The sequence below is a fragment of the Lacerta agilis genome, chromosome 6, assembly GCF_009819535.1.
Source record: "Lacerta agilis isolate rLacAgi1 chromosome 6, rLacAgi1.pri, whole genome shotgun sequence".
NCBI lineage: Eukaryota > Metazoa > Chordata > Lepidosauria > Squamata > Lacertidae > Lacerta > Lacerta agilis.
In genome coordinates, this window is record NC_046317.1 from 94270764 (window position 1) to 94294776 (window position 24013).

Sequence of the window (24013 nt, forward strand, 5' to 3'; positions counted from 1 at the left end):
AGATAAAAACATAATTAAAACAGAAGCAAAACAATAGCACCCCCTCCCACAAACACATTTTAAAAAAATTATTCTGGATAATCAAACAGACCGTGGCTTGTGTTTCCAAAGTTTGCTTTCCAGCTGTTCTTTCCTCCTGCCTTTATCCCTTGGCAAGCACCTGCTGCTAGGTGGCCCATCAAGCCACAAATAACCAACCATGGCTTCAGACGGTTGCTTGTGGGCAGGAAACAACCCATGGTTAAGCCCCTGACCAGGTCCAAGGCTTAATCTAATAAACCACCGTTCCCTTTATGTGCAAATGAGGCAACATGAAACAAAATTGGAGGGCCGAATTTCAAAGCAGGAAGGAAGACTTTAAGGCTGAGTGCCTCCTCCCCCTGAAAATGCAGGCCTGATTTCATTCTCTCATGGGATGTTTCTGCGGGTGGGGGAATGAGCAGTTCCTTGCAAGTGTGCTGGCTGGGGTCCACTGGGTCACTTCCTGAAACCCAGCAAGGAAGCAATAAGGGAGTGGATCCCAGAAGACTTTTACCTGTGGCAACCAGCAATCACACAAACGGAGATGCTTGCAGGTAGGAGAATAACAAAGCCGTTTATTGTCGTACCTACATACTTGGGGAGAAACGTTCCTGGTTCTAGTCTGACTGACTGGCCTGTGGTGTTATTTTATTCAATGCGCTGGCTCCTCCTGTGATCTCCTGGAGGAACGTTCCAGCATGACCTCTCGTGGTCTGAGAGAGGAGTGTGAGAAGGCAGAGGAAGCCGAAAGCACAATGCAACCGGAGAGGTATCAGTCTAAACAGCAAGGAGACAGTAAGAGAGGTCAGCATAGAAATAAAGCTACAAGGATAGTCTGGGAGGTCCGTATCTGTCTCAGCGCTCAAACTTCCTCCCGGGGGGCTTGCTGGCCCTTCTTCCCCTGCCTTGCGCATGACTTTCTGCACATCCGTTCCCTCTTGCAGTGTCAGCCTGGTCACTCTCAGAGGGGAAGCTGCAGAGCAAGGAGAAGACGGTGCCTCCCCCAGCAGTAGGATTACCATACATCTGGGAAATCCGAGACATGTCCTCTTTGGGGGGGGGCAACATGCCCATCTGGGGAGATTTTTACATTTTAAGAGAAATGTCCGGGTTTCGGGGTTTATTTATTTAGTTAGTGGTATCTTGAATCATAGACTCCTAGAGTTGGAAGAGACCCCAAGGGCCACCCAGTCCAACCTTCTGCCAAGCAGGAAACACCATCAAAGCATTCCTGACAGACGGCTGTCAAGCCTCCGCTTAAAGACCTCCAAAGAAGGAGACTCCACCACACTCCTTGGCAGCAAAATAGAAAAAAATCTTGGACTTGGGTTCCTCTGCGCGCCACTGCTGCTGCCAACCTGAGCCAGGGAAAGAGGCACGAGGGCATGGCAGTGGCGGCCCCACATGCCTCTTTCCCCAGCTTGGGCTGGCAGCAGCTTGCTCTGTCCTCTTTTTTTGCTCTTCAAGTAATGGCAACCCTTCCCAGCGCAGCAAGATCCCCTTCCTACCCCCCATGGAAAGGGGGGGCATCACACAGCCAGCACCCTCCGGGCCTCTTGTAGAAGAGGCACAGCAGCGAGTCTTATTGCAAATTTTATCAGCCCAGGAAACTTTGCAAAGCCATTTTCACTTTGCTTCTGACTTCCTTAGACCTGAAATTCCCAGCCCAATGCCAGTTAGGGCAAGTGCTTACTGGACAGTTAGACCCTGCCTTCCCCTGATAGCTGAGCCACAGCTGTAAGAGTTGCTTCTGGCCAATATCACTTTGCTTGTCATTGCACCAACTGACACGCCTCCAGTAGCTCTACCACAAAACGTGGAAATAACGCCAGTCACTACCAGCTGTGCAGATTAGGTATATGTCAGGCAATGTCCGTTCCCTGCCACTAGGTGGCTGCACTGTGGAGGCTGTTCAATCCTTGCTGCTCTTCTGACACTGGGAAAATGAAGAAGCGAAACTTCAGAAGTGAAACTTGCATAAGTAAAAAGGGACCCAAGTTGGTTGGTGTGTGTGTGTGTGTGGGGGGGTCATTTGCTTGAGGATTTATATATATATATATATTTTCCAATAAATTTTATTAAGCTTTCAAAACATAAAACACCAACAATCCACATAAACATCACAATAAGAAAAATTGTACAAAAATACAAAAAATAGAAAGAAAAAAACTAAAAAAGAAATACAAAAAGATTAAACACGAAAATGACCTACAATAACCAAAGTCATTCTATTCCTTAACATTGTTAATTGACTCCCTCACATCCTCTCCTTCTGCGTACACTGTATAACATCTTTAGAAAATTCTTAACATTGTACAATCATCAATAATATCTAATCTTATTCTGAATCTATTTTCCTTGCTTGAGGATTTATAATCCCCTCTGTCTAAAAAACTCCCAATAGGGAGAGTCCACCACCTTCCAAGGCCATCCATTCCATCGTTGAATAGCTCTTACCACCAGAAAATTCTTCCCAAGCTTTAGCCAGAATTTCCTTTCTTCTGACTTGAAGCCATTGTTGAAACAAAATTAAAAAATTCCTTCCAGTAGCACCTTAGAGACCAACTAAGCTTGTTATTGGTATGAGCTTTCATGTGCATGCACAAACTTAGTTGGTCTCTAAGGTGCTACTGGAAGGATTTTTTAAAAAAATTGTTTCAACTACGGCAGACCAACACGGCTACCTACCTGTAACTTGAAGCCATTGGTTCGAGTCCTGCCCTCCAGAGCAGGAGAAAACAAGCTTGCTCCCTCTCACATGAGACAGCCTGTGAGATACCAGTATTTGAAGAGGACCATCGTATCTCTTCTCAGTCTCCTCTTATGCAGGCCAGACACACCCAGCTCCTTCAACCATTCTTCATAAGGCTTGGTTTCCAGACCCTTGATCATCCTCACCTTCCAGCTTGTCAATACCCTCCTTAAATTGTGGCGCCCAGAACTGGACATAGTATTCCAGATGTGGTCTGACCAAGGTACTATCACTTCCCTTGATCTGGATGCTACTTTTGATCCAGAAGTATAGTGTCCTGATAATAATAATAATAATAATAATAATAATAATAATAATAATTATAATTTATTATTTGTACCCCGCCCATCTGTCAGGTACTGTAGTTGTTTATTCCCTTGACTTATGATGGGAGGGCGTTCCACAGGGTGGGCGCCACTACCGAGAAGGCCCTCTGCCTGGTTCCCTGTAGTTTTGCTTCTCGCAGTGAGGGAACCGACAGAAGGCCCTCGGCGCTGGATCTCAGTGTCCGGGCTGAATGATGGGGGTGGAGACGTTCCTTCAGGTATACAGGACCGAGGCCGTTTAGGGCTTTAAAGGTCAGCACCAACACTTTGAATTGTGCTCGGAAATGTACTGGGAGCCAATGAAGATCTCTCAGGACCGGTGTTATGTTATGTTATCATTTAGTCCAACCCCCTGCAAGCAAGATCAAGAGAAGGAGTAGTGCCGCTGGTATATGCTAAAATGTCCAGAGGAAGCAACAGACCAAATCTACATCAGTCTGGTAGGAATGCTGGATGCTGCCTTGGACCGTCCATGTAGCACTATTTGTCACCAACACTGACTGGGAGCAGCAGTGACTCTCCTAAGCTTCAGAGATGCTGCATAGGGGACTGTGGCCGGGGGCCGTCTGCAAATTAGCTGCAAACACAACCCAGCTATGTGACATTGAAGAGGCTAAACCTTCTCATAAAAAGGAAAGTGTGACTCACCTGTCTCAACAGACCAGGGTCACACCTCTGGAGTTTTCCAAGTGGCCACAAATTCTTAAACGGCAGGGAAGGTTTTGCTGATCATGGAAGTATAGGTGCAGGGTTGGAAGGGACCCTGAGGATCATTTAGTCCAACCCCCTGCAAGCAAGAATATGCAGCTGTCTCTCATGGGGATTGAACCTGCAGCCTTGGTGTTATCAGCACCACATTCAAACCAACTGAGCTATCCTTGGTGGTCAATGTCTGGAGATGATCCAGACCCGAAAGGGAGGAGTGCAGTAGGCATCCATAGCAGAGACACGTAGCTGGACCTCAGTAACCCAGGAAGGTCCATCTGGCTTCTCCAAGCCCTTGAGGGATTTCCACCTAAGAACCAATAGAGAGAAGCAATACGATAGCCAACTTCAAGTCTCTGAAGGGCTGCCATGCCACATGGAAGATGGAGCAAGCTTGTTTTCTGCTGCTGCTCCAGAGGGGAAGATCCGAACCAATGGATTAAAATGGCAAGGAAGGAGATTCTGACTCAACATTAGGAAGGACTATCTGGCGGCTGTTTGACCATGGTGGTATGGACGGTTTCAGAAGGTGATGGACTCTCCTTCATTGGAGATTTTCAGGCAGAGTTTGGGTGGCCACCTGTTAGGGTCACCTGAGCTGTGATTCCTGTGCTGCAGGGGGTTGGACTGGATGACCCTTGAGGGTCCCTTCCAGCTCTCTGATTCTCTGAGTAAGTGGCCAGCTAGTTTGCTTCTCTGGAGTTCTGAACTCCTTGCCCTGTTTGTGGGCTCCTTCAGCCTGGGCTGCTGCTCCCAGCCCTGATTGTCCTGCTTTGCCTGGAATCTAGCATGAGCACAGAGGCTGCTGTGACTCATGGTGCCCAGCCTGTAAATATCAAGCATCCTCTGCTTCAGTAACAATCTCTCCTTTATTCTTAAGAGCCTCCGTCATCATGGTCTGGGCAGGGAGTGGGTCAGGAGAGAGAGAGAGAGAGAGAGAGAGAGAGAGAGAGAGATTCCTCTCTAACAACTGACACTAAGCAGGTCCAAAAATCACTCAACAACCATTTCAAATAAGCTGGAATTTGGTGCATTATTCTTCAGCCACCACTGGTGCCCACTTTGAAACTCTGCTTTTCCTCGCCCCCAATAACTCAGCCAGGGGGGGGGCAACAAAAAGGCTGCCTTGCAGCTTTACAGGGCTGAAGCTCTGGATATGTCCTGAAAGAGGGCAGAGGAATGTCTCTACTGGCACCTTAAAGACCACCCCCATTGCCCTCTCTGTCTTGTGGGGCATTTCCTCTTCCAGCAGCCATCAAGTCCAGGCTCTCTCCTTCCTAAGAACATAATGGATCAGGCCAATGGTCCCCCTAGTCCAGCATCCCGTTCTCGCAGTGGCCGGCCAGGTGTCTGCACGGGAAACCCACAAGCAGGACCCGAGCACAAGAGGACAACTGACAACTGGTATTCAGAAGCACTGCTGCGGATTGTAATTCTTTCCTGCTGCACCATCAGATATGCTCCACCCCAGAAGAAGCTGCATGGAAGTTGCAAGGCTCCTCAGGCTGCACCCCAAGAACCCCTCACAGCTCAGGTGCAAGCACGGGATTTGTGGGAAGCCCTTAGCCCCGGGCCAACACAGGTAAGAGCCATTCCTTGGGCTTCCAGGTTGCTGATGGCAAACCACCTGGCTTGGGCTGTGCCCCTGGGTCTGAGCCTGCTCTCTGAGCCTCCAGCTTCCTGGTTCGCAAGAGGGCCAGGGGTGTTACCTGATCCGATTGTGCAATGGGAGGAGGAGGGAGCTGGGCTCACCTTGTTCTCCAGTCATTGCTTCTGTTCGCCCTCCCTCCCCCCTCCCTCCCTTCCCTCCCCCTCCACCAGCCACACCTGAGAGAGCTTAAAGCTTGGCCTGCAGCAGCCAGAGACCACAACATCTTCCCTGTGAGCAGCATCACCATGAAGCCCAGGAATAGCAGCTGCCTCCACCTCCTCCTCCTTGTCTCCCTGGTGGGGCTTCTCACAGCCTCAGCTCAGCTGATAGACACACCTGGGCAGAACGTTACAGGTGGGTGTGAGCGGGTGGCAGTCCCTAGAAGAGGAGAGGCCCAGCTGGACAAAGGAGCAGAAGGGCCAAAGCTCAGCGGGGGGAGTGCCTGCCTTGGAAAGACCCACCTTCTCAATCCCTGGTTACATTTCCAGGTAGAACTGGGAGCTACCTCTACCTGGAATCTTGGAGGCCTGTTGCCAGTCCACCATCCAACAGCTCTTAGCCTCAGAAAGTTCAGTCAGAAACTCCTTTCCTATCACTTGAAGTCGTTGGTTCAGATCTCACCCTCTGGAGCAGCAGAAAACAAGCTTGTTCCATCTCCCATATCATTTAGATATTTGAGGGTGGCTACCATAGGACGCAGGTGGCGCTGTGGGTTAAACCACAGAGCCTAGGGCTTGCCGATCAGAAGGTCGGCGGTTTGAATCCCCGCGACGGGGTCAGCTCCCGTTGCTCGGTCCCTGCTCCTGCCAACCTAGCAGTTCGAAAGCACGTCAAAGTGCAAGTAGATAGATAGGTACCACTCCGGTGGGAAGGTAAACGGTTTTCTGTGTGCTGCTCTGGTTCGCCAGAAGCGGCTTTGTCATGCTGGCCACATGACCCGGAAGCTGTACGCCGGCTCCCTCAGCCAATAAAGCGAGATGAGCGCCGCAACCCCAGAGTCAGACACGACTGGACCTAATGGTCAGGGGTCTCTTTACCTCTTTACCATAGAACTGTAGAGCTGGAAGGGACCCCAAGGGTCCTCTAGTCCAACCCCCTGCAATGCAGGAATTTCAGCCAAAGTATCTGTGACAGGTGGCCATCCAACCTCTGCTTCGAAACCTCCAAGGAAGGAGAGTCCGCAACCTCCTGCGGGAGACAGTTCCACGGCCAAACAGCTTTTAAAGCCCGAAAGTTCTTCGTAATGTTTGCTTCTCTTTGCCTTTTCCAGTTGCTGCAGAGAAAGCCGGCACATGCCCCAATGCAACAATGGTCACGGCCCGTGGAAACTGCACAGAAGAGTGCCAGTCTGATGCCAGCTGTGCGGGGACAGAGAAATGCTGTTGGACGGGCTGCAGGGCCTCTTGCCATCTCCCAAACGGTAACGCTTGCCCTCCTTTGCCCCCTGCAGTTCTCCTGCCCCCAGGACCCAGTCTCAGGTGGGCCTCTGCCTCAATGACAGGTTCATAGAACAGTAGAGCTGGAAGGGGCCCGACGGATCCCGCGATGCAGGAGTCGCACTTTAAGGTGCTGGATGCAACCTGGGGGAATAGCTGTGACAGGAGGCAAGGTGCCCATGGTGCCAGGGGCCCAGCAGTGGCACAGTCTCCAGGCAGGGGCCCCTCCGCACAGGAGAGTGTCCAGGAAAAGCAATGGTCAGATTGTAACTTGGGCTAACAGTATTTGCTGGCAAGGTGCAGCCAGAGAGACGACTTGGCTGCAGCTCCCACCAAGCAGCTTCTGATGGGTGAAGCATTCCTGCAAGGAGCACAATCCAGATTCCGCTCCTTCTGTGGGATGAGGGAGGGGGAGCTGTGCAAGAGCCGGCCTGAAACCCGTCTGGAAATGCAGGATTATTATTATTTGCCCAGAGTGGGTTTCGAACTCACGACCCTGAGATTAGGAGTCTGATGCTCTCCCTCTCTCCCCATGCAGATAAACCTGGGTTCTGCCCTCCAAATCCGCCTATCATATCACTGCTGGGCTTCTGCAGGGATCAGTGCAGGGAGGACTCCGATTGTCCGAGCAACAGGAAGTGCTGCATGAGTGGCTGCAAGAAATGGAACTGCGTCCTTCCCAGAGAGCAAGGTAAGTGAGTGGCAGAGAAGCGGGGCATGAAGAGATCATTTCTGTGTTGTGGGTCTTCAGAGGCAGGAGGTCTCAGTGAACCTGTCAGTATTGATGGCTCCTGGTTTTTCGTTTTGCTGGTCTCATGTTCATTTCTGCGGTATTATTTTCTTAAGTCCTCTTGAAAATTCATCAACATTTTAGGGCAAGTTTCTCCTAATATGAACACCTTTGAATGTGATTTTGCCTGAGATGCACACTTTTGCAATCTGGTGCAGGCTCCTTCTCGGCTAGCAGGTGAAGCAAAGACAGAGAATTCCCAGGACTCAGCTATACAGCTGCAAACAAAAGTCTTAAGTGCAATATACAAATGTGACACTAGATGGCGAAAGTGAGCTATGGCAAATTCAATGTTTTTTTTTTCAAAACGTTTTTTTAAAGCATTTTCACAGCGTTATTTTTACATGTGTGTAGATTCCACCCAAGTCCACTGAGTAGACCTTGCCTGACAAGCGAAGTAGAGAGCTTAAAAGCTATATTCATGCTGGATAAGGCTAGGGATGGTCGTGCGAGATCTCACAGAAACTCATATGGTGCCCGCAAGATCATGTCTGAGCTTCGCAGATCCGGCATGCTGAGCAGACCTTGCCCCCCTCCCAGAAAAACAGAGAGTTTAAAGGCTCTTTATGCACAGGGTAACCCAAGCAGAACTGGCAAGAAACGAGCTTCTCTCCTTTGCTTGGGTTTAACTTGTGCAATTTCAACCATCCTACCTTCAGCCGCATACAGTTGAAATCGCTCAAGTTAAACATGCGTAAGATGCGATTGCACTGTATATGTAACTGAAATCCTCCCATGTCAAACACCATCTACGGAGATGATGCTGTGTGTCTTGCCAAATGCAAGGTGGTTCTTTTAAAATGAGATTCAGAAGTGACACAAAACACGAGTGAGTGAGAAGATTGAATAAACAGAAGGCACTATATACATGCCAAGCAAGCACCTCAACCTGCCACTTGGAAGCCCTCAAGGAGTGGCAAAGTGACTCCTCCAGGTAGCCTCAGTCTGTGCACGAGCTTCTCAGAAACTATGCCCCAAACCATCTGATTTATAGCTAGCTAGCCTGTTAGCCTGCATGGCTTGCTGGACTGGTTACATGCAGATAACTCATTAGCCCTCATTACAAGAAGCCAAGCTACAGGGAACCAGGCAGAGGGCCTTCTCGGTGTTGGCACCTGCCCTGTGGAATGCCCTCCCACCAGATGTCAAAGAGAACAACAACTACCAGACTTTTAGAAGACATCTTAAGGCAGCCCTGTTTAGGGAAGCTTTTAATGTTTGATGAATTATTGTATTTTAATATTGTGTTGGAAGCCGCCCAGAGTGGCTGGGGAGGCCCAGCCAGATGGGTGGGGTATAAATAAATTATTATTATTATTATTATTATTATTATTATTATTAATTACCCTCTCCCAGTGCCTCACTTTCTCCAAACAATGCCTGACATCAAAGAAGGTGAAGGTGCCCAGCACTATCACAGATTAGGGCATTAAAGGCTGTTCTCAGCCATTGAAGAGCTGAACAAGAGACAGAGAGGAGGAAGCAAACAGAGGCAGGGAAGGTAACCATGTCAGATCACTTAACTCCTCGAAATAAAAGTGACTTCTGGATCGGTAACCCATACCCTGTGTTGCGCACCTCCAGCAAAGTTATGCTCACCAATCCATCTCTCATCTTCCCTCTGCAGATCCAGCAGCCGAGAACCCATGGGACACCTGAGGCGGGGGACCCTCCACAGACCCCGACCCCCGGGCCATGACAACCACTGGCCTCCCTCTTCACCTTCGCCGTGTTCATTGGAGTCCCTCACCCACTTTCGCAGTCAAACTCTCCCTTTGCACAGCAGCCCTCAGTTCACATGGCTTGCCTTGGTCGCCACTGCTTGCTCCGTCCTCCGGACCACCTGCGCCCGTCGCTCTGTACATGCACACAACACCTGACAGTATCAGGAAGGTGTAGGACCTCCCTTTGGATTTGGGGTCCCGCCTCCCATTCCTCCCTCCTGGTTCGCAATGAAAGCCAAGCCAAGAAAGCAGTCATGTTGATCATAAACCGCCAGCAAACACATTTAAGGTGCTTCTTATCATGTATAATAGAATTAAAGGTTTGTCGTTCTGTTCTGTGCGCATGTCGCCTGTGCCCTGTGTTTCCTGCAGTTAAAGAAATTCTTCAAGACATGAGCTGCCAGGCACCTCAGGTTTAGCAAAGTTATCTTGCAAAGGAGCTGAGTTTTCACAAAGCTTGCAGAGAATCTGAGATGCCTTGCAAAATGCTTTGCTTTGATCGAACAGCCAGCACTGTCCTCTTTTTAGCACCGGCTAAAAACATTGCATACCCAGATATGTAGAATGTTGACATGTACCTGGTATGTTAATGTGTTTTTCATTTATCACTGATTTAAATTTTTTGGAATGTTTTGAATAGCTGTTTTTAACTTCTTAATTTTTTTTTTTACTGAATTTTTGTTTTGTTTTGTTTTTTGGTAAACCAATTTGAGATTTGTGTGACATTTTTTCAAGTGGAATGTGGACTTTATGAAATAAAAATTGATAATAAGACAAGTGACTCGGCCTTTGCAAAACTTAAGTTACATGACCATCACAACATCGATTCTAGGAGATCTGTATCATCCAAGAGCACCTGGGATCCATTTGAAGAAAGCAATACTTTGGGGGCAATGCAAGATGAAGGCAGAAGGGAGCTGGTCTTGGCCAGATTCTTAGCGGAAGCAAAAGAATTGAAACCCCAGTGTGCACACCCACATCTTCATAGAACAGGGCACATATCCAGATCAAGCCTGCAGAACCTACAGCCTCTGCACCCAGCACAGAAGCCTTAGAGAAGGGAGTGGGTGAGAATTGGGAGGTCCTGGGGGCCAAAAGAGGAGCTTCCAAGGGCCACAATTGGAGGCAGAAATGCTTCTGAATCCCAGTTGCTCGGAGCCTCAAGAGGTAGAGGGCTGCTCTTGTGCTCGGATCCTGCTTGCAGGTTTCCATTTGGGGCAGCTGGCTGGCCACTGTGAGAGCAGGAGGCTGGTCTAGGTGGGCCCCCTTTGGCCTGATCCAGCAAATGCTCTTCTTAGTTTCTTCGGCCGCAACTAGCCCAGGGGCCGGAAGTCAAAGTGCCAAATCCCTATCAGAGGCTGATCACAGCCAAGGATCCTGTCCACTTCCTCAGCTGTCTGTCATTATCTAGAAAAGTCATCTCATGAAAATCGGCCCAGACGAGGTCAGGGGCATCTAATAATAATAATAATAATAATAATTAATAATAATAATTTATACCCCATCCATATGGTTGGGTTTCCCCAGCCACTCTGAGCAGCTCCCAACAGAATATTAAAAACATGATTAAACATCAAACATTAAAAACTTCCCTGTACAGGGCTGCCTTCAGATGTCTTCTTAAAGTCAAAATAAAATAAAAAATTCCTCCCAGTAGCACCTTAGAAACCAACTAAGTTTGTTCTTGGTATGAGCTTTCGTGTGCATGCACACTTCCTCAGATACACATGAAAGCTCATACCAAGAACCAACTTACGGTAGTTTGGTCTCTAAGGTGCTACTGGAAGGAATTTTTTTTTTCCGACTATGGCAGACCAACACGGCTACCTACCTGTTTCTAAAAGTCAGATAGCCTTTGCTACTGACTCTGAAACAATGGCTATGTCAAGGGTGGAAATGGCGAGATCCATTGCGTCCATGCACGGAAGCTGCAAAACCGTCACATTGAGGTGCAGGAGGTTCTAATACGTCTCTTGGTGCCTTCCAGATGTTTTGGACTTCAGATCCCACCATCACGTAGCCATGCTGGCTGGGGCTTATGGGCAGCAGCAGGTTAGGGGTCTTGGTGGAACACAAGCTGAACCTGAGTCCACAATTCCAGGCTGCATCAAGAGAAGTCTAGTGTCCAGGTCAAGGGAAGTAAGCAGACCATTCTATTCTGCCTTGTCAGACCATACATGGAGTCCTGGGTCCAGTTCTGGGCGCCACAATTAAAGACAAGATGGAATGTGTGCAGAGGAGGGCAACCAAGATGGGGGGGGGCGGATAGGGGAGAGCGGGGCTATCAGTTTGCTTTTGTTCTTGTTTTTAGTATATATTTTGTGGGGGTTTTCTAGTATTTTTATGTTGCGAGAGCTATGGATGAAGGGTGGTATACAAATTTAATAATAATAATAATAATAATAATAATAATAATAATAATATCAAGGGTCTGGAAACCAAGCCTTATGAGGAATGGTTGAAGGAGCTGGGTATGCGTAGCCTGGACAAGAGGAGACTGAGAGGAGATAGGAGAGGCATCTTCAAATGATTCTGCTCACTAAAATTTTTATTGTTTTATATTTTTTGTAAAGTGCTCTGAGGTTGTCGCTGCCTTTTTACAATCAAGCAGTGTATACGTTTCATGTCATGTCCCTGTTCAGGGAAGTTTTTAATAACTGGTGTTTTAATGTATTTTTAATCTTTGTTGGAAGCTGCCCAGAATGGCTGGGGAAACCCAGCCAGATGGGCGGGGTACAAATAAATAAATAAATAAATAGTAGTAGTTGTAGTAGTAGTATTATCAATAATTATTTTTTATAATTTAATTTTTCATTTGACAAAGTAATAATAAATAAATAAGAATAAAAATGTGTGCCCCACCCCCGAGACCATTCCCTTGTAATTATCCAACCTCCCGAAATTTCAACACCCCTTGCGGTGGTTTGACCCTTTCCTTTTTCCACAGTACAAATTCTACCTTCCGGTCATAAATGGTTATAAGGAATCATGCCTACATGAGGTGAAGAGGGCAAATTCCCCCATCTGAGAAAAACAAGCTTTATCTTATGAATTACGAGGTGTCATAAAGCGAGCCAAAAAAAAAAAAAAAGTGGGCATCGCCATTTGTTTGGAGTTGTCCATGGCCGTGGAAATGCATCAGCAGGTTTTCTCTGGTAGCCAGACAGTTTCTCAAGGAAGGTGACCCTCCTTGCAGTCTCTGGAGTCAGGAACTCTGTTGTAGCAGCTCAGTGTCACAAGTGGGCCAAGAGGCCGAGAGGGCTCCAGATTTTTGTATTATGAGTCCCGATGGAATGATGCCCTGATCCATTAAGATGAGCCAGGAGAAGCAGGATCCGCGATGTCCACCCTGCTCTCTGGTCTCTTCCTCCCCCTGGACCTCCTTCTGCCACACACAAAACCTGCCAGTTCCCAACATGACAGTCTCCACGCAGCCCAGAGACATTCATTTGGGGAGAAGGAAAGGGGGGGAGGCACCATGGCATATCCCGCTTTTCACTACCCGAAGGAGTCTCAAAGCGGCTCACATTCTCCTTTCCCTTCCTCCCCCACAACAAACACTCTGTGAGGTGAGTGGGGCTGAGAGACTTCAGAGAAGTGTGACTAGCCCAAGGTCGCCCAGCAGCTGCATGTGGAAGAGCGGAGACGCGAACCTGGTTCCCCAGATTACGAGTCTACCGCTCTTAACCACTACACCGCACTGGCTCTCTGCCTTAGTCGCCTCTGAGTCCATCTCCTCGCCCGGCCTCTCTGACTGGCACCCAAGAGACCCAGAGCCCTTCCTTAGGAAATGGCAGACCTGCAGAAGATGGAGCAAGCTTGTTTTCTGCTACTCCAGAGCGGAGGACCCAAACCGATAGATTCCAGTGACAAGAAAGGAGAATTAAGCTTCCAACCAGACATGAGGAAGAACCTTCTGAGAGCGAGAACTGCTTGATAGTAGAGCTGATCACCTCAGAAGGTGGCAGACTCTCCTAACTAAACTGGAGGTTTTCCATCAGAGGTTGAACTGTCAGGAAGTTTCTAGCTGTGATTCCTGCATTGTGTGGAAGGGGGTTTGGACTAGATGACCCTTGGGGGTCCCTTTCAACTCTTCAATTCTATGACTGTAGGAGCAACAGCTCTGCAAACTTGGCCAGGTGCTTCTGTGGCCTCTGGCTGGAGGAGTAGAGCTGCATTGTCCTGGAATTCAATGGGCAAAGCGGAAAACCTCTGCTGCTTCTGGACTCCCCCAGTCCTTGGCAACGTGACCCGACTCCGATTCCTCTTGTCCTCCCCTCACTGACTGCAGAGAACAATGGAAAGGCAACCGCTGACAAATGGGCACGTCCAGGCAGCGGCACAGCAGAAACATATCTCTTGCAGGGACCCCTCCCCATCACTTCCATTTTAGCTGCACCCCCTTACCACCAGTTCCTGTCAACAAGGACAGCTTTACTCCAATGAAACGGAACTACGTTTTTGCCATATTTCTAGTATTACTGTGTAGAAACATACATAGGAAGCTGCCCTATACTGAATCAGGGGATTGGTCCATCATCCACCTCGGTATTGTCTGCACGGACTGGCAGCAACATTTCAGGGTGTTGTAAGAATTTTAAGGTATTTTATATATAATAATTGTTATTAATGTACCAAAACAAATAAGGCCAAATGTCTGAAAAACAGCACAGACCGGCCTCACTCCATTTTGACTCCCAACTGACCAAGTATTTCTTTGTCTCAGGAACAAAGGGGGGGGGGTTTGCCCCTCCAGCTACTCAGCAGCCCTCTGCCTGAGTGATAATCTCTGGCATCCTGATATCTGAGTGTCAGACAAAAAGGTGTGATTAACTTGGCTGGGAGATAGGGAAATGTAAATATCTTTTGTTTCACTTGATGGGGTTTTGGTGGAGGGCAAGAGGAGACATGGGGGGCAGGGTCCAAGATGCTCAGATCATTGCTACCAGACCCTCCCAATTTGTGATGTAATTCTAATGTATGGAGGGGTGGTCTTGAGCTGGAGGGGGGCAATTTCAAAAATCTATATAGAAGCTTGCGCACCTTTGTTCGGGGTCTTTTGCTTGCAAAAACACCCTGCTGCAGCAGTTTCTAATAAAGGGCTACCGCCTTGCTTTGGGAGATTCTGTATCGTCTCTATTTATTCATAAGTGCTCCTGAGAGGAGGGGAGCCCTACTAAGGCTCTCCCCCGGGTTCGTGGACTCCCTTCTGGGGTTGAACCTAATTTTTATTACAAGGGTTAGGTAGGAGAGATTCCCAGTCCCACTTAGTCCAGCATCCAGTTCTCACAGCGGCCAACCAGATGCCCATTATGGGAAACCAGCAAGCAGGATCTGGGCACAAGAGCAACTCCCTTCCCTCCTGCAGCTGGAATTCAGAAGCACGACGTCCTCCGGCCGTCATCTCCTCCAGCCCTTCTCACGTTTCCATGGCTCAGTGCTCAGGCCTCCCTGGGCCTGTGTCCCACTGCTTCAAGCCTTGACCCAGGAGCTCTGCTCATGTCAAGGTGACAGCTGCAGATGAGAAATCGTGGCTTGCAGGGAAGCAGGAGAACAAAACCCTGGAGAAGGAGGGCAGAGGCTGCTTTAATGCTGGCAGGGACCCACTGCCGGCTAAGATGGGAAACTCCTGTGCATGCGCCCCCTCTTCTCCTGGGAAGGCAGCGAGGGAGGGAAGTCCGCCAGGCCAATGTATATATATAGCCCGAGGCAGGGCAGGCCAGCCGCCTCCATGCAGCGCCACCATGCAGCTCCCATCATCCCTCTGCCTTCTCGCGGGGCTGATCGTCTCAGTGGCCAAGCCAGGGCTGGGAGGTTAGTGGAGAAGGGCGGGCAAACATGTGTCTGTGTTGGTGTGTTTGGGTTTGCAAGAAAGAGATCTGAGTCTTCTCATGCACAAGCAGGGAGCTCCCCATATCCTCCAGGAGCTGCTTAGAAGGGATTTGCAGCTCAGGGACTATTTATTTTCTTATTTTACTAATTGCATTTATTCCTGCACACCTAGCAGTGCGAATGCACGTCAAGTGCAAGTAGATCAATAGGTCCCGCTCCGGCGGGAAGATAAATGGCGTTTCCGTGCACTGCTCTGGTTCACCAGAAGCGGCTTAGTCCTGCTGGCCACATGACCCGGAAGCTGTACGTTGGCTCCCTCGGCCAGTAGAGCGAGATGAGAGCCGCAACCCCAGAGTCGGACACAACTGGACCTGATGGTCAGGGGTCCCTTTACCTTTACCTTTAATTTCATTTATATCTCACCTTTCTCTCTCCAAGGAGCTCAAGGTGTCGTACGTGGTTTCCTCCCCTTCCTCACTTAATCCCCACACCAACAACCCTGTGAGGTAGATTAGGTTAAGAGGCACCATCTGCCCACCCCCACGGTCACACGGCCTCTCCCAGGTCCTACTCTGACAACTCTAACCGCTACACTCTGCTGGCTTCCACTAGGAGGCTGTCTTCCCCTGAATCAGACTGTTGGTCCGTCTATTCCAGTGTTGCCTACACTGACTGGCAGCAATGGCTCTCCAGAGCTTCAGGCAGGACCCTCTGCCAGCCCTGCCGGGAGACGCCTTTGGGGATTGAACTTGGGAACTTCTGCTTGCAAGGCAGCTGCCCTACCACCGAGGGACCAGCAGCACCCACTGGCAGCCTTTCTGGAAGACCTTCCTCTCCAGAGAAACACCCTCTCTCTCCTTCCTCCGGAGCAGAGGAATTCACAAGAAAGGCCGGCCGGCCAAGAGGCAGGGCTGCGACTTTTCTCCGGCAGGCTCTGCTGCCCAAATGGTCTCTTCTTTTCCATGGCAGGTGCTGATAAGAGAAGTCCGCTGCCCTCACCTCCTGCCTCTGCCCTGGAGAAAGCTGGCCTGTGCCCACCAGGAGGGAACCAGGATGTCCAGCCCTCCGAAGTCTTCTGCCTTTCCGATGCTTCCTGTCCCGGCAGTGAGAAGTGCTGCAACGTGGGGACTCTGAGGATCTGTGCGCATCCTGCAATGGGTAAGTGGGGCAGGCAGAGGACGGGGGCAGCGGTGGTGAGAACCGCCTGCTTAGGGGAGGCCAAATGGCTCGACTTTCTACAAGCACAGAGTTAAACGGTGGAACTCGCTCCCACAAGAGGCAGGTCACGTCCGCCAGTCTGGATGCTGTAAATGGAAAAATCCCAGGTGTGGAACGGCCCAGCCACCTGGCCCTTGGGGATAAGCCCACTGGTTTCTGCGGAGTTAAATAAAAGAAGTCCAGCCACTGGAGCAAGGACAAGACAGGGTTTATTGCGCAATAGGTTACAGTCCAACTGCCCACCCAGAACAGCGTTACAAGAACTTTTAAAAACTCCTACCATATCCCAGAATACAGTTTGGAAACATCATCACTACATCACGAAAGGGGAGGGTTATACATGATTAACATATAGGAAAAACAAGATTAGCATATGGGGGAAACAGAGCAATATCAGGGAGATAGCCCTGGGCCAATGTGAATTGGTGTTAAGTATTGGCAAGGATACCTTGAGCACTTATCTGGGAGAGAACAATGGGATTCCAGCTGAGGGATATTAGCCTGAAGCACCCAGAGATTACCTGCTGAGGCATTTCCCTGTGCACGTGGTCTCTCCTACTGGATCATGGCAGAGAGATGGGTCCCCTTAAGGGCATCACTCCATACCCAAAATGATTTTGCTCGGGAGGAGACTTTGCTTGGGTGACCCCCCCCCCATAATTTCCGTAACAATGCCCTGAAAAGAGAATTAGGCAAGTTCATGGAGGAGAGGACTCTCAGAGGCTAGTAACCAGGATGGCTCTGCCCTGCCTCCACAGTCGGAGGCAGCGATGCTTCTGAATACCAGCTGCTGGAAGATACAGGAGGGGAGAATCGCTCTTGCCCTCATGTCCTGCTTGCAGGTTTCCCACTGGGGCACCTGCTTGGCCACTGTGAGAACAGGATACAGGTCTCCCTAGGGAGGTGGTGGCCTCTCCTTCCTTGGAGGTTTTTAAGCAGAAGTTAGATGGCCATCTCACATGGATGCTTTAGCTGAGATTCCTGCATGGCAGGGGGTTGGACTAGATGACCCTTGGCTCCCCTTCCAACTCTACCATTCTATGCTTCTATGATTCTCTGACTAGATGGGCCATTGGCCTGATTCACCAGGGCTCCTCTTATCTTTTCAAGCCTCCCTCCCCTCACCCCTGGCCATTGGCTCAGCCAACTTTCTGCCATGAATATTCAAAAACACTCCAGGTCTTGAGGGAGAAGACTCTGTTGTGAAATGCTAACAAAAAGTGGCTGAGAGATAAAATGCTTATATTCCGTGTACAGGAAAGAGATATTCAAACACCCCTCCTGATTCTGCCTTTCCAGCAGCAAACCTTCATACAATCATAGATTTGTAGAGATGGAAGGGTCATCTAATCCAACCCTCTGCAATGCAAAAATCACAGACAGGTGCCATTATTTCTGCTGAACATAAATTTTAGAGAAAAAAAATGTCAGCAGGAAGGGTGCCGTAATTTTCATGTAGCTCAGTTTCTTGGCAAGATGACTGTCAAACCAGGGTGAAAGAAACAGCTCCAGGAAGAACCTCAGCAAACACTTGCAGTAGCAGCTGGATCAGGCCAAAGGGCCCAGCACCTTGTTCTCACAATAGTCGAGCAGATGCCTCTTGTGGAAAAACCACCAGCAGGACCTGAGCACAAGAACCATCTCCCTTCCTGTGGTTTCCAGCAACCGAGATTCAGAAGCATTGCTGCCTCCATCTGCAGAGACAAAACAGAGCCATCCTGGCTAGTAGCCACCCACAGCCCTTTCCTCCTCCATGAATCTATCCAATTCTCTTTTAAAGGCATCTCTTTATGTGGTCAACACTGCTTCCTGTGGCAGGGAGTTCCATAGTTCAGTGTTTTTCAACCACTGTTCCGCGGCACACTAGTGTGCCGCGAGATGTTGCCTGGTGTGCCGTGGGAACAATTGAAAAATTACTTTATATATAGTCAATATAGGCACAGAGTTAAATTTTTTAACATTTTCTAATGGTGGTGTGCCTCATGATTTTTTTCATGAAACAAGTGTGCCTTTGCCCAAAAAAGGTTGAAAAACACTGCCATAGTTTATCTATGCATTGTGTTCTTTCTTTGACCTGTCCTGAATCGTCCGATCTTCCTGGATCCAGTCCAGAACTTGGATGCCTCCTGCAGGTGAACCAACCCCAACATTTTATCTATCAAGCTGTTGTTGGGAGGAGGAGGTCAGAACAAATCTTCCCTCAGCACTGAGTCATCAGCACAAGCCCTGCGGCCACTCTGAGGGACAGGCTCCCTGGCCTGGCCAAAGGGGTTTCAGCTGTGGGAACATGGCATCCCTTCTGGTCTGTCTCCTCCTGGCTGGGACAGACCCGCAAGACTTCCTCACTCAGTGCCTGACCTGCTCCCACCTGGCTTGGCCTCATCTCAAGAACATTTCTGTAGGAACCTCGCCTCTCGCCGAAGTCTTCGCCAATGGGGTGAAATTCCGTTCAGCTCACACGTCAAGACAAACCTGCCCGATTTGCTCCTTCCAAAAATACAGGCGTCCTTCCAATTTTGCACTTCTCGAGCACGGTGCAGTTTTCCAGATGAGAATGAGTTAATTTAGAATATGCAGGAAATGTAAAAAAATAAAAAAATAATAAATTAAGGAACCGCAGAAGGAAGAGGAAGTCGGGTTTTGAAATGTGAGAATGATTGTAAGACTATTGAAATGTACATTACTGAAAATCATAAATAAATAAAAATTATAAAAAATTTAAAAAATGAGAAATGTGCACAAGAGTGCAAATAACAGGGCAGTGTGTGCATGAAAATGCATGCATAAGTGAAACTAAGATGCAAACGTGCAAATTCCTTGCAAAATTTGTATATTCAGCCAAAGTGCATACACAAGCATGTATATTTTCATGGAGAAGAAGCTGCCAGTGGCGACAAGCCATGACGGTTATACTCTGCCTCCATGTCAGACAGAGTAAATGTTTCCGGATACCAGTTGCTGGGAACCCCAGGGGAGGAGAGTTGCTCTTGTGCTCAGATCCAGCTTGTGGGTTTCCCATTGAGGCATCTGCTTGGCCACTGTGCGAACGGGAGGCTGGACTGGATGGGACACTGGCCTCATCCAGCAGAGCTCTTCTATGTTCATATGGTGAATTTTCATGAAGAAATATGAGAAACCACACTGGCAGATTTTGCTCCTCACCTCCGCCCCCCAATCCCTTTTCTTCCGCAGTGAGCCCAGGTTACTGTCCGAAACTCTGCTCTGGGCTGAAGGAGGCCTGCCACGTGAGCTGCCTGGATGACACCTGGTGTGGCCCCGGAGAGAAGTGCTGCCCTGACAATTGCCACATGCGCTGTGTGGCAGCTGCCCCAGGTAAGCAGCGTTCTTTGAGCTGGCAGATCTCTGCTTGGGACAGGGAAGCTCTTCTCGCCTGTCTTCTTAACCAGTGGTTTTTTTTTCCCCTTAAAAAAAAAGTTTAGGGGTACTCTCATTTTGACTCAAGAAAATCACCATTTTATGTGTTGTTGTTTTTTCAAATCTGGAAAAATTATTCCAGATTTGAAAAAAAAACCACATAAAATGGTGATTTATTCCAGGTGAGGTCTGTATTCCACTCTGGTCAGACATCACCTGGAATACTGTGTCCAGTTCTGGGTGCCACAGTTCAAGAAGGATAGTGACAAGCTGGAAGGTGTCCAGAGGAGGGCAACCAAAATGGTCAAAGGCCTGGAAACGATGCCTTATGAGGAACGGCTTAGGAAGCTGGGTATGTTTAGCCTGGAGAAGAGAAGGTTAAGGGGTGATATGATAGCCATGTTCAAATATATAAAAGGATGTCATATAGAGGAGGGTGAAAGGTTGTTTTCTGCTGCTCCAGAGAAGCGGACACAGGGCAATGGATTCAAACTACAAGAAAGAAGATTCCACCTAGACATTAGGAAGAACTTCCTGACAGTGAGAGCTGTTCGGCAGTGGAATTTGCTGCCAAGGAGTGTGGTGGAGTCTCCTTCTTTGGAGGTCTTTAAGCGGAGGCTTGACATGGGTTGTGGGCACTAACACCTTCCTACTCATTTGGAAGACTGCCCCTCAATGAGGCCAAACTTTCATCAGTAAAACACCACACATCCACATTTCACACTGCTTCACACATTAAACGCTCGCTTCCGTCTGCGACTCAGGAAACACTGGGAAATGAAAGGAAGCCACTATCAGGGGTAGCAACCGAACTGACGATTCACCGTGCTAGAGAATAAACTTTTTTTTAAAAAAAATAGTTTCTTCTCCCATTAGATTCACAAAATGTTTAGGGGTATACGTGCCCCCAGAAAAAAGCACTGTTCCTAACCACAGAATCACAGAACCGTAGATTCAGAAGGAATTCCCAAGTCCAACCCGCTACAAGGCAGGAATCATAGCTAAAGAACCCCTGACAGATGGCCTTCCAAGCTCTGCCTAAAAACCTCCAAGGAGAGACACCACCCTTCGAGGGAGTGCATTCCACTGTCAAACAACTTGTACTGTCAGGAATTTCTTCCTGGTGTTTAGTCAGAATCTCCTTTCTTGTAACATGAATCCATGGGTTCAAGTCCTACCCTCCGGAGCAGGAGAGAACAAGCTTGTTCCCTCTTCCATGGGACAGCCCTGGAGATATTTGAAGATGGCTTTCATATCTCCACTCAGACTGCTCTTTTCCAGGCTAAACACCCCCAACTGCCTCCTCAAACTTGGTTTCCAGACCCTTGATCATCTTGGTCGCCTTGATCATCTTGGTCGCCCTCCTCTGCACACCTTCCAGCTTGTCAATATCCTTCTTGAATTGTGGTGCCCAGAACTGGACCCAGGGTAGAATAGAAAATGGGAGATTCAGAACAGTCACTAAAGGAAGGAATCCTTCCCTCTGCATGCAGCTAAACTATGGGATTTGTTCCCCCCCTGGAGCAACAATGGCCACTCATTTGGATGGTTTTAAAAGAGGATCGTGGGTGGTGCTGTGGGTTAAACCACAGAGCCTAGGGCTTGCCGATCAGAAGGTCGGTGGTTCGAATCCCCACAATGGGGTGAGCTCCCGTTGCTTGGTCCTAGCTCCTGCCCACCTAGCAGTTTGAAAGCATATCAAAAGTGCAAGTAGATAAATAGGTACCGCTCCGGCGGGAAGGTAAACGGCGTTTCTGTGCGCTGCTCTGGTTCGTCAGAAGCAGCTTAGTCATGCTGGCCACATGACCCGGAAGCTGGACAAACGCCCGCTCCCTCAGTCAGTAAAGTGAGATGAACGCCGCAACCCCAGAGTCGTCCGCGACTGGACCTAATGGTCAGGGCTCCCTTTACCTTTAAAAAAGGATCAGACAGATTCATGAAGCAAATGAAGGCAATTGAGAGCTGGTCCTAGGAACACAAGCAGCTGCCTTATTATCCCTTGGGCCTCCTAGCTTAGCACTGCTTACACAGACTGGCAGCAGCTCTCCCTGATTTCAGACAGACATCGTGATGTGGCTTATACCCAGTGCTTTTTTCAGGGGGTGCTCAAGGGTATGTAGTCTTTTTGTTGTTGTTAAAAAGCGTGGCACTTACTGCAACAACTTCATGGCGAGTACCAGCACCTCTTTTTCTAGGGGGGAGAGCGCTGCTTATACCAGGCGTTATTTATTTGCACATGGCTTAACGCCCAGATGTGAAGAAATCCTCCCTCTTCCGAGATCTGTCCTGGCTGCCAATTTGTTACCTGGCCAAATTCAAAGGCTTCCCTTTGAGCAGATAAAGCCCTCCGCAGCTTAGAGTCAGTTTGGTCCAAGAATCGCCTTCCCCCGCAATCTAAGTATCCCTCCAACAGCTTTGACCTCCGTAAGGGGCACATAATGTTCCTTCTCCGCTTGCGAGGGGTTGAACTTTCCAGGTGGCAACAAGAGCAACATTCTGGCACTCGCTGCCTGCGAATATGGCAGGTGCCCTCTGCGCTGCCTCTTCTAGATCATGGTGTTCGTGTCTAGGGAACAGACTGAAACAGGTCACTGGAACAGAAGATTGATGGCAGCGTCGAAGGGCAGAGGCAGGAAGAGGCCTGGGGGGTCACGAGATCGGGGAGCAAAGTAAACACTCCGAATCAATAAACTTGCATAACTAGCATCAGAGGACAGGGGTGTTGTTTCTGAGAAGGGGGGGGGAGGTATGCGCACCCCCAGCCTCTGAGAAATCTGCATTCTGGGTCTAACCAAAAGTTTAGACGCTGCAATACATGCAGGGCCGTCTTAAGGAGATCGGCCGCCGTGGCGCAGTGATCCCTCCGGCGCCCCCGCCGTACCGCCTCTCCACTGCCTCCCTCTTGCGCTTGCCGCCCCTCGGGAGGGGGGGTGGGCGAGCGGGGGATGAGGGGCGTGGCGCTGGAGCGGCGCGGGGCTCTGCGCGCCCTTCCTGTGCTCCCGGGACGGGAGGCGAGGGTGGCCGGCTCGCAGCCCACCCGGGACCGGCATGGGCGACAGCGGCTGCACCGCCGGCGCGCGAGCGCCCGGCCAACAGCCCGTCCTTGGGGGCGGGGGCGGGTTGGGGAGAGGGGCGGCCGGTATGCCGGTGGGCTCGATCCTTCCGGTGCTCCCATCCGTCCGTGGCAGAGCGCTGGCGGCGCAAGCACCCGCCGCCCCGTGGGAGCGGGGGGGAGGCCGCCGGCAGGGCCGCGCTACTCCCTCCCCGCTTGCTGCGCTCGAAGACGGGGCTGTGCCACCGGCGCACGAGCGCCCGCCTGCCCACCCGCCCGTGGGGTCGGGTTGGGGAGGGGGCGCCCGGTATGCTGGTGGGCTCGCGGGGGCACCCCTGGGGGCCCAGCGCCCTGGTGCGCCGCGCCCCCAGCCCAAATGGACGAGACGGGCCTGAATACATGTCGTGCTGAAAGGCTCCTGGGTAGCAACCTTTGGGCAGGAGAACAAAGGCTTCGACTGAATGCTGTTGTGCTGCTTTTTGCCCCAGTTCGGCCCGGCATTTGCCCACGGAGGACGGTGTGGCCGAACGGCACCCCCTGCGGGAACCAATGCAAAGAGGACAGAGACTGCCCTGAGGACCAGAAGTGCTGCTTCGCTGGCTGTGGCCTTGAATGCCTGAACCCCTCTGCAGGTACCAGAGCCGTCTCATGAGCATCTCTGGGGCACAAAGCATGGGGGTGGGGAGTTTCCGGGTGCTTCACTTTCCTGCACCTCAGGGGGTTGGACTAGATGACCCTTGCGGTCCCTTCAAACTCTACAATTCCATCATTCTGTGATTCTAAACTCTCAGGCGCATCCAGCCAAAGGTTGCAAACGCAGCCATGGCCATCCCGTCTGATTCTTCACCATGACACCCAACTTCACAGATCAAGCCAGGCCGCCCAGACCTTAGCAGTCAGCTGCTTACAGTGCAAATAGTTGCAGGTGGCTCAAGCAAGCAAGCCCAGCTGCTTCGTACCGGAAGAGAAAAGAGGGAAACTCACAGACTCTCCAAATTGGGCACCCTTTCCTGGGCAGAAAAGTCCTGGCCAGGCGAAGTCCTTCCTGATTTCTGGTCCTCACAAAAAGCAAGTTTGGGATGAAGCAGCCCTAGGGCAAGGCCACAGATCGGTGGCAGTGTGCCTGATTTG

General features: G+C 49.9%; 2 protein-coding genes across 3 annotated transcripts; both read left to right on the plus strand.

Moving 5' to 3' along the window:
* Positions 1–458: 458 nt before the first annotated feature.
* Positions 459–9397, plus strand: LOC117049187 (waprin-Phi1-like). Of its 2 annotated transcripts, none has more exons than XM_033153903.1 (4): positions 459–575; positions 6726–6875; positions 7430–7582; positions 9309–9397. In XM_033153903.1, exons 1-4 carry the CDS (start codon positions 566–568, stop codon positions 9338–9340), a joined length of 345 nt encoding a protein of 114 aa, XP_033009794.1. In that variant the 5' UTR covers positions 459–565; the 3' UTR covers positions 9341–9397. The 2 variants fall into 2 exon arrangements, with proteins under 2 accessions (XP_033009794.1, XP_033009793.1); XM_033153902.1 differs by lacking the exon at positions 459–575 and adding an exon at positions 5625–5809.
* Positions 9398–15149: 5752 nt separating this feature from the next.
* LOC117049274 (whey acidic protein-like) lies at positions 15150–23558 on the plus strand. Its single transcript, XM_033154013.1, has 4 exons — positions 15150–15219; positions 16207–16395; positions 19648–19788; positions 23371–23558. The coding sequence occupies exons 1-4, from the start codon at positions 15150–15152 to the stop codon at positions 23532–23534; spliced, it is 564 nt and encodes a 187-aa protein (XP_033009904.1). The 3' UTR covers positions 23535–23558.
* Positions 23559–24013: the final 455 nt, after the last annotated feature.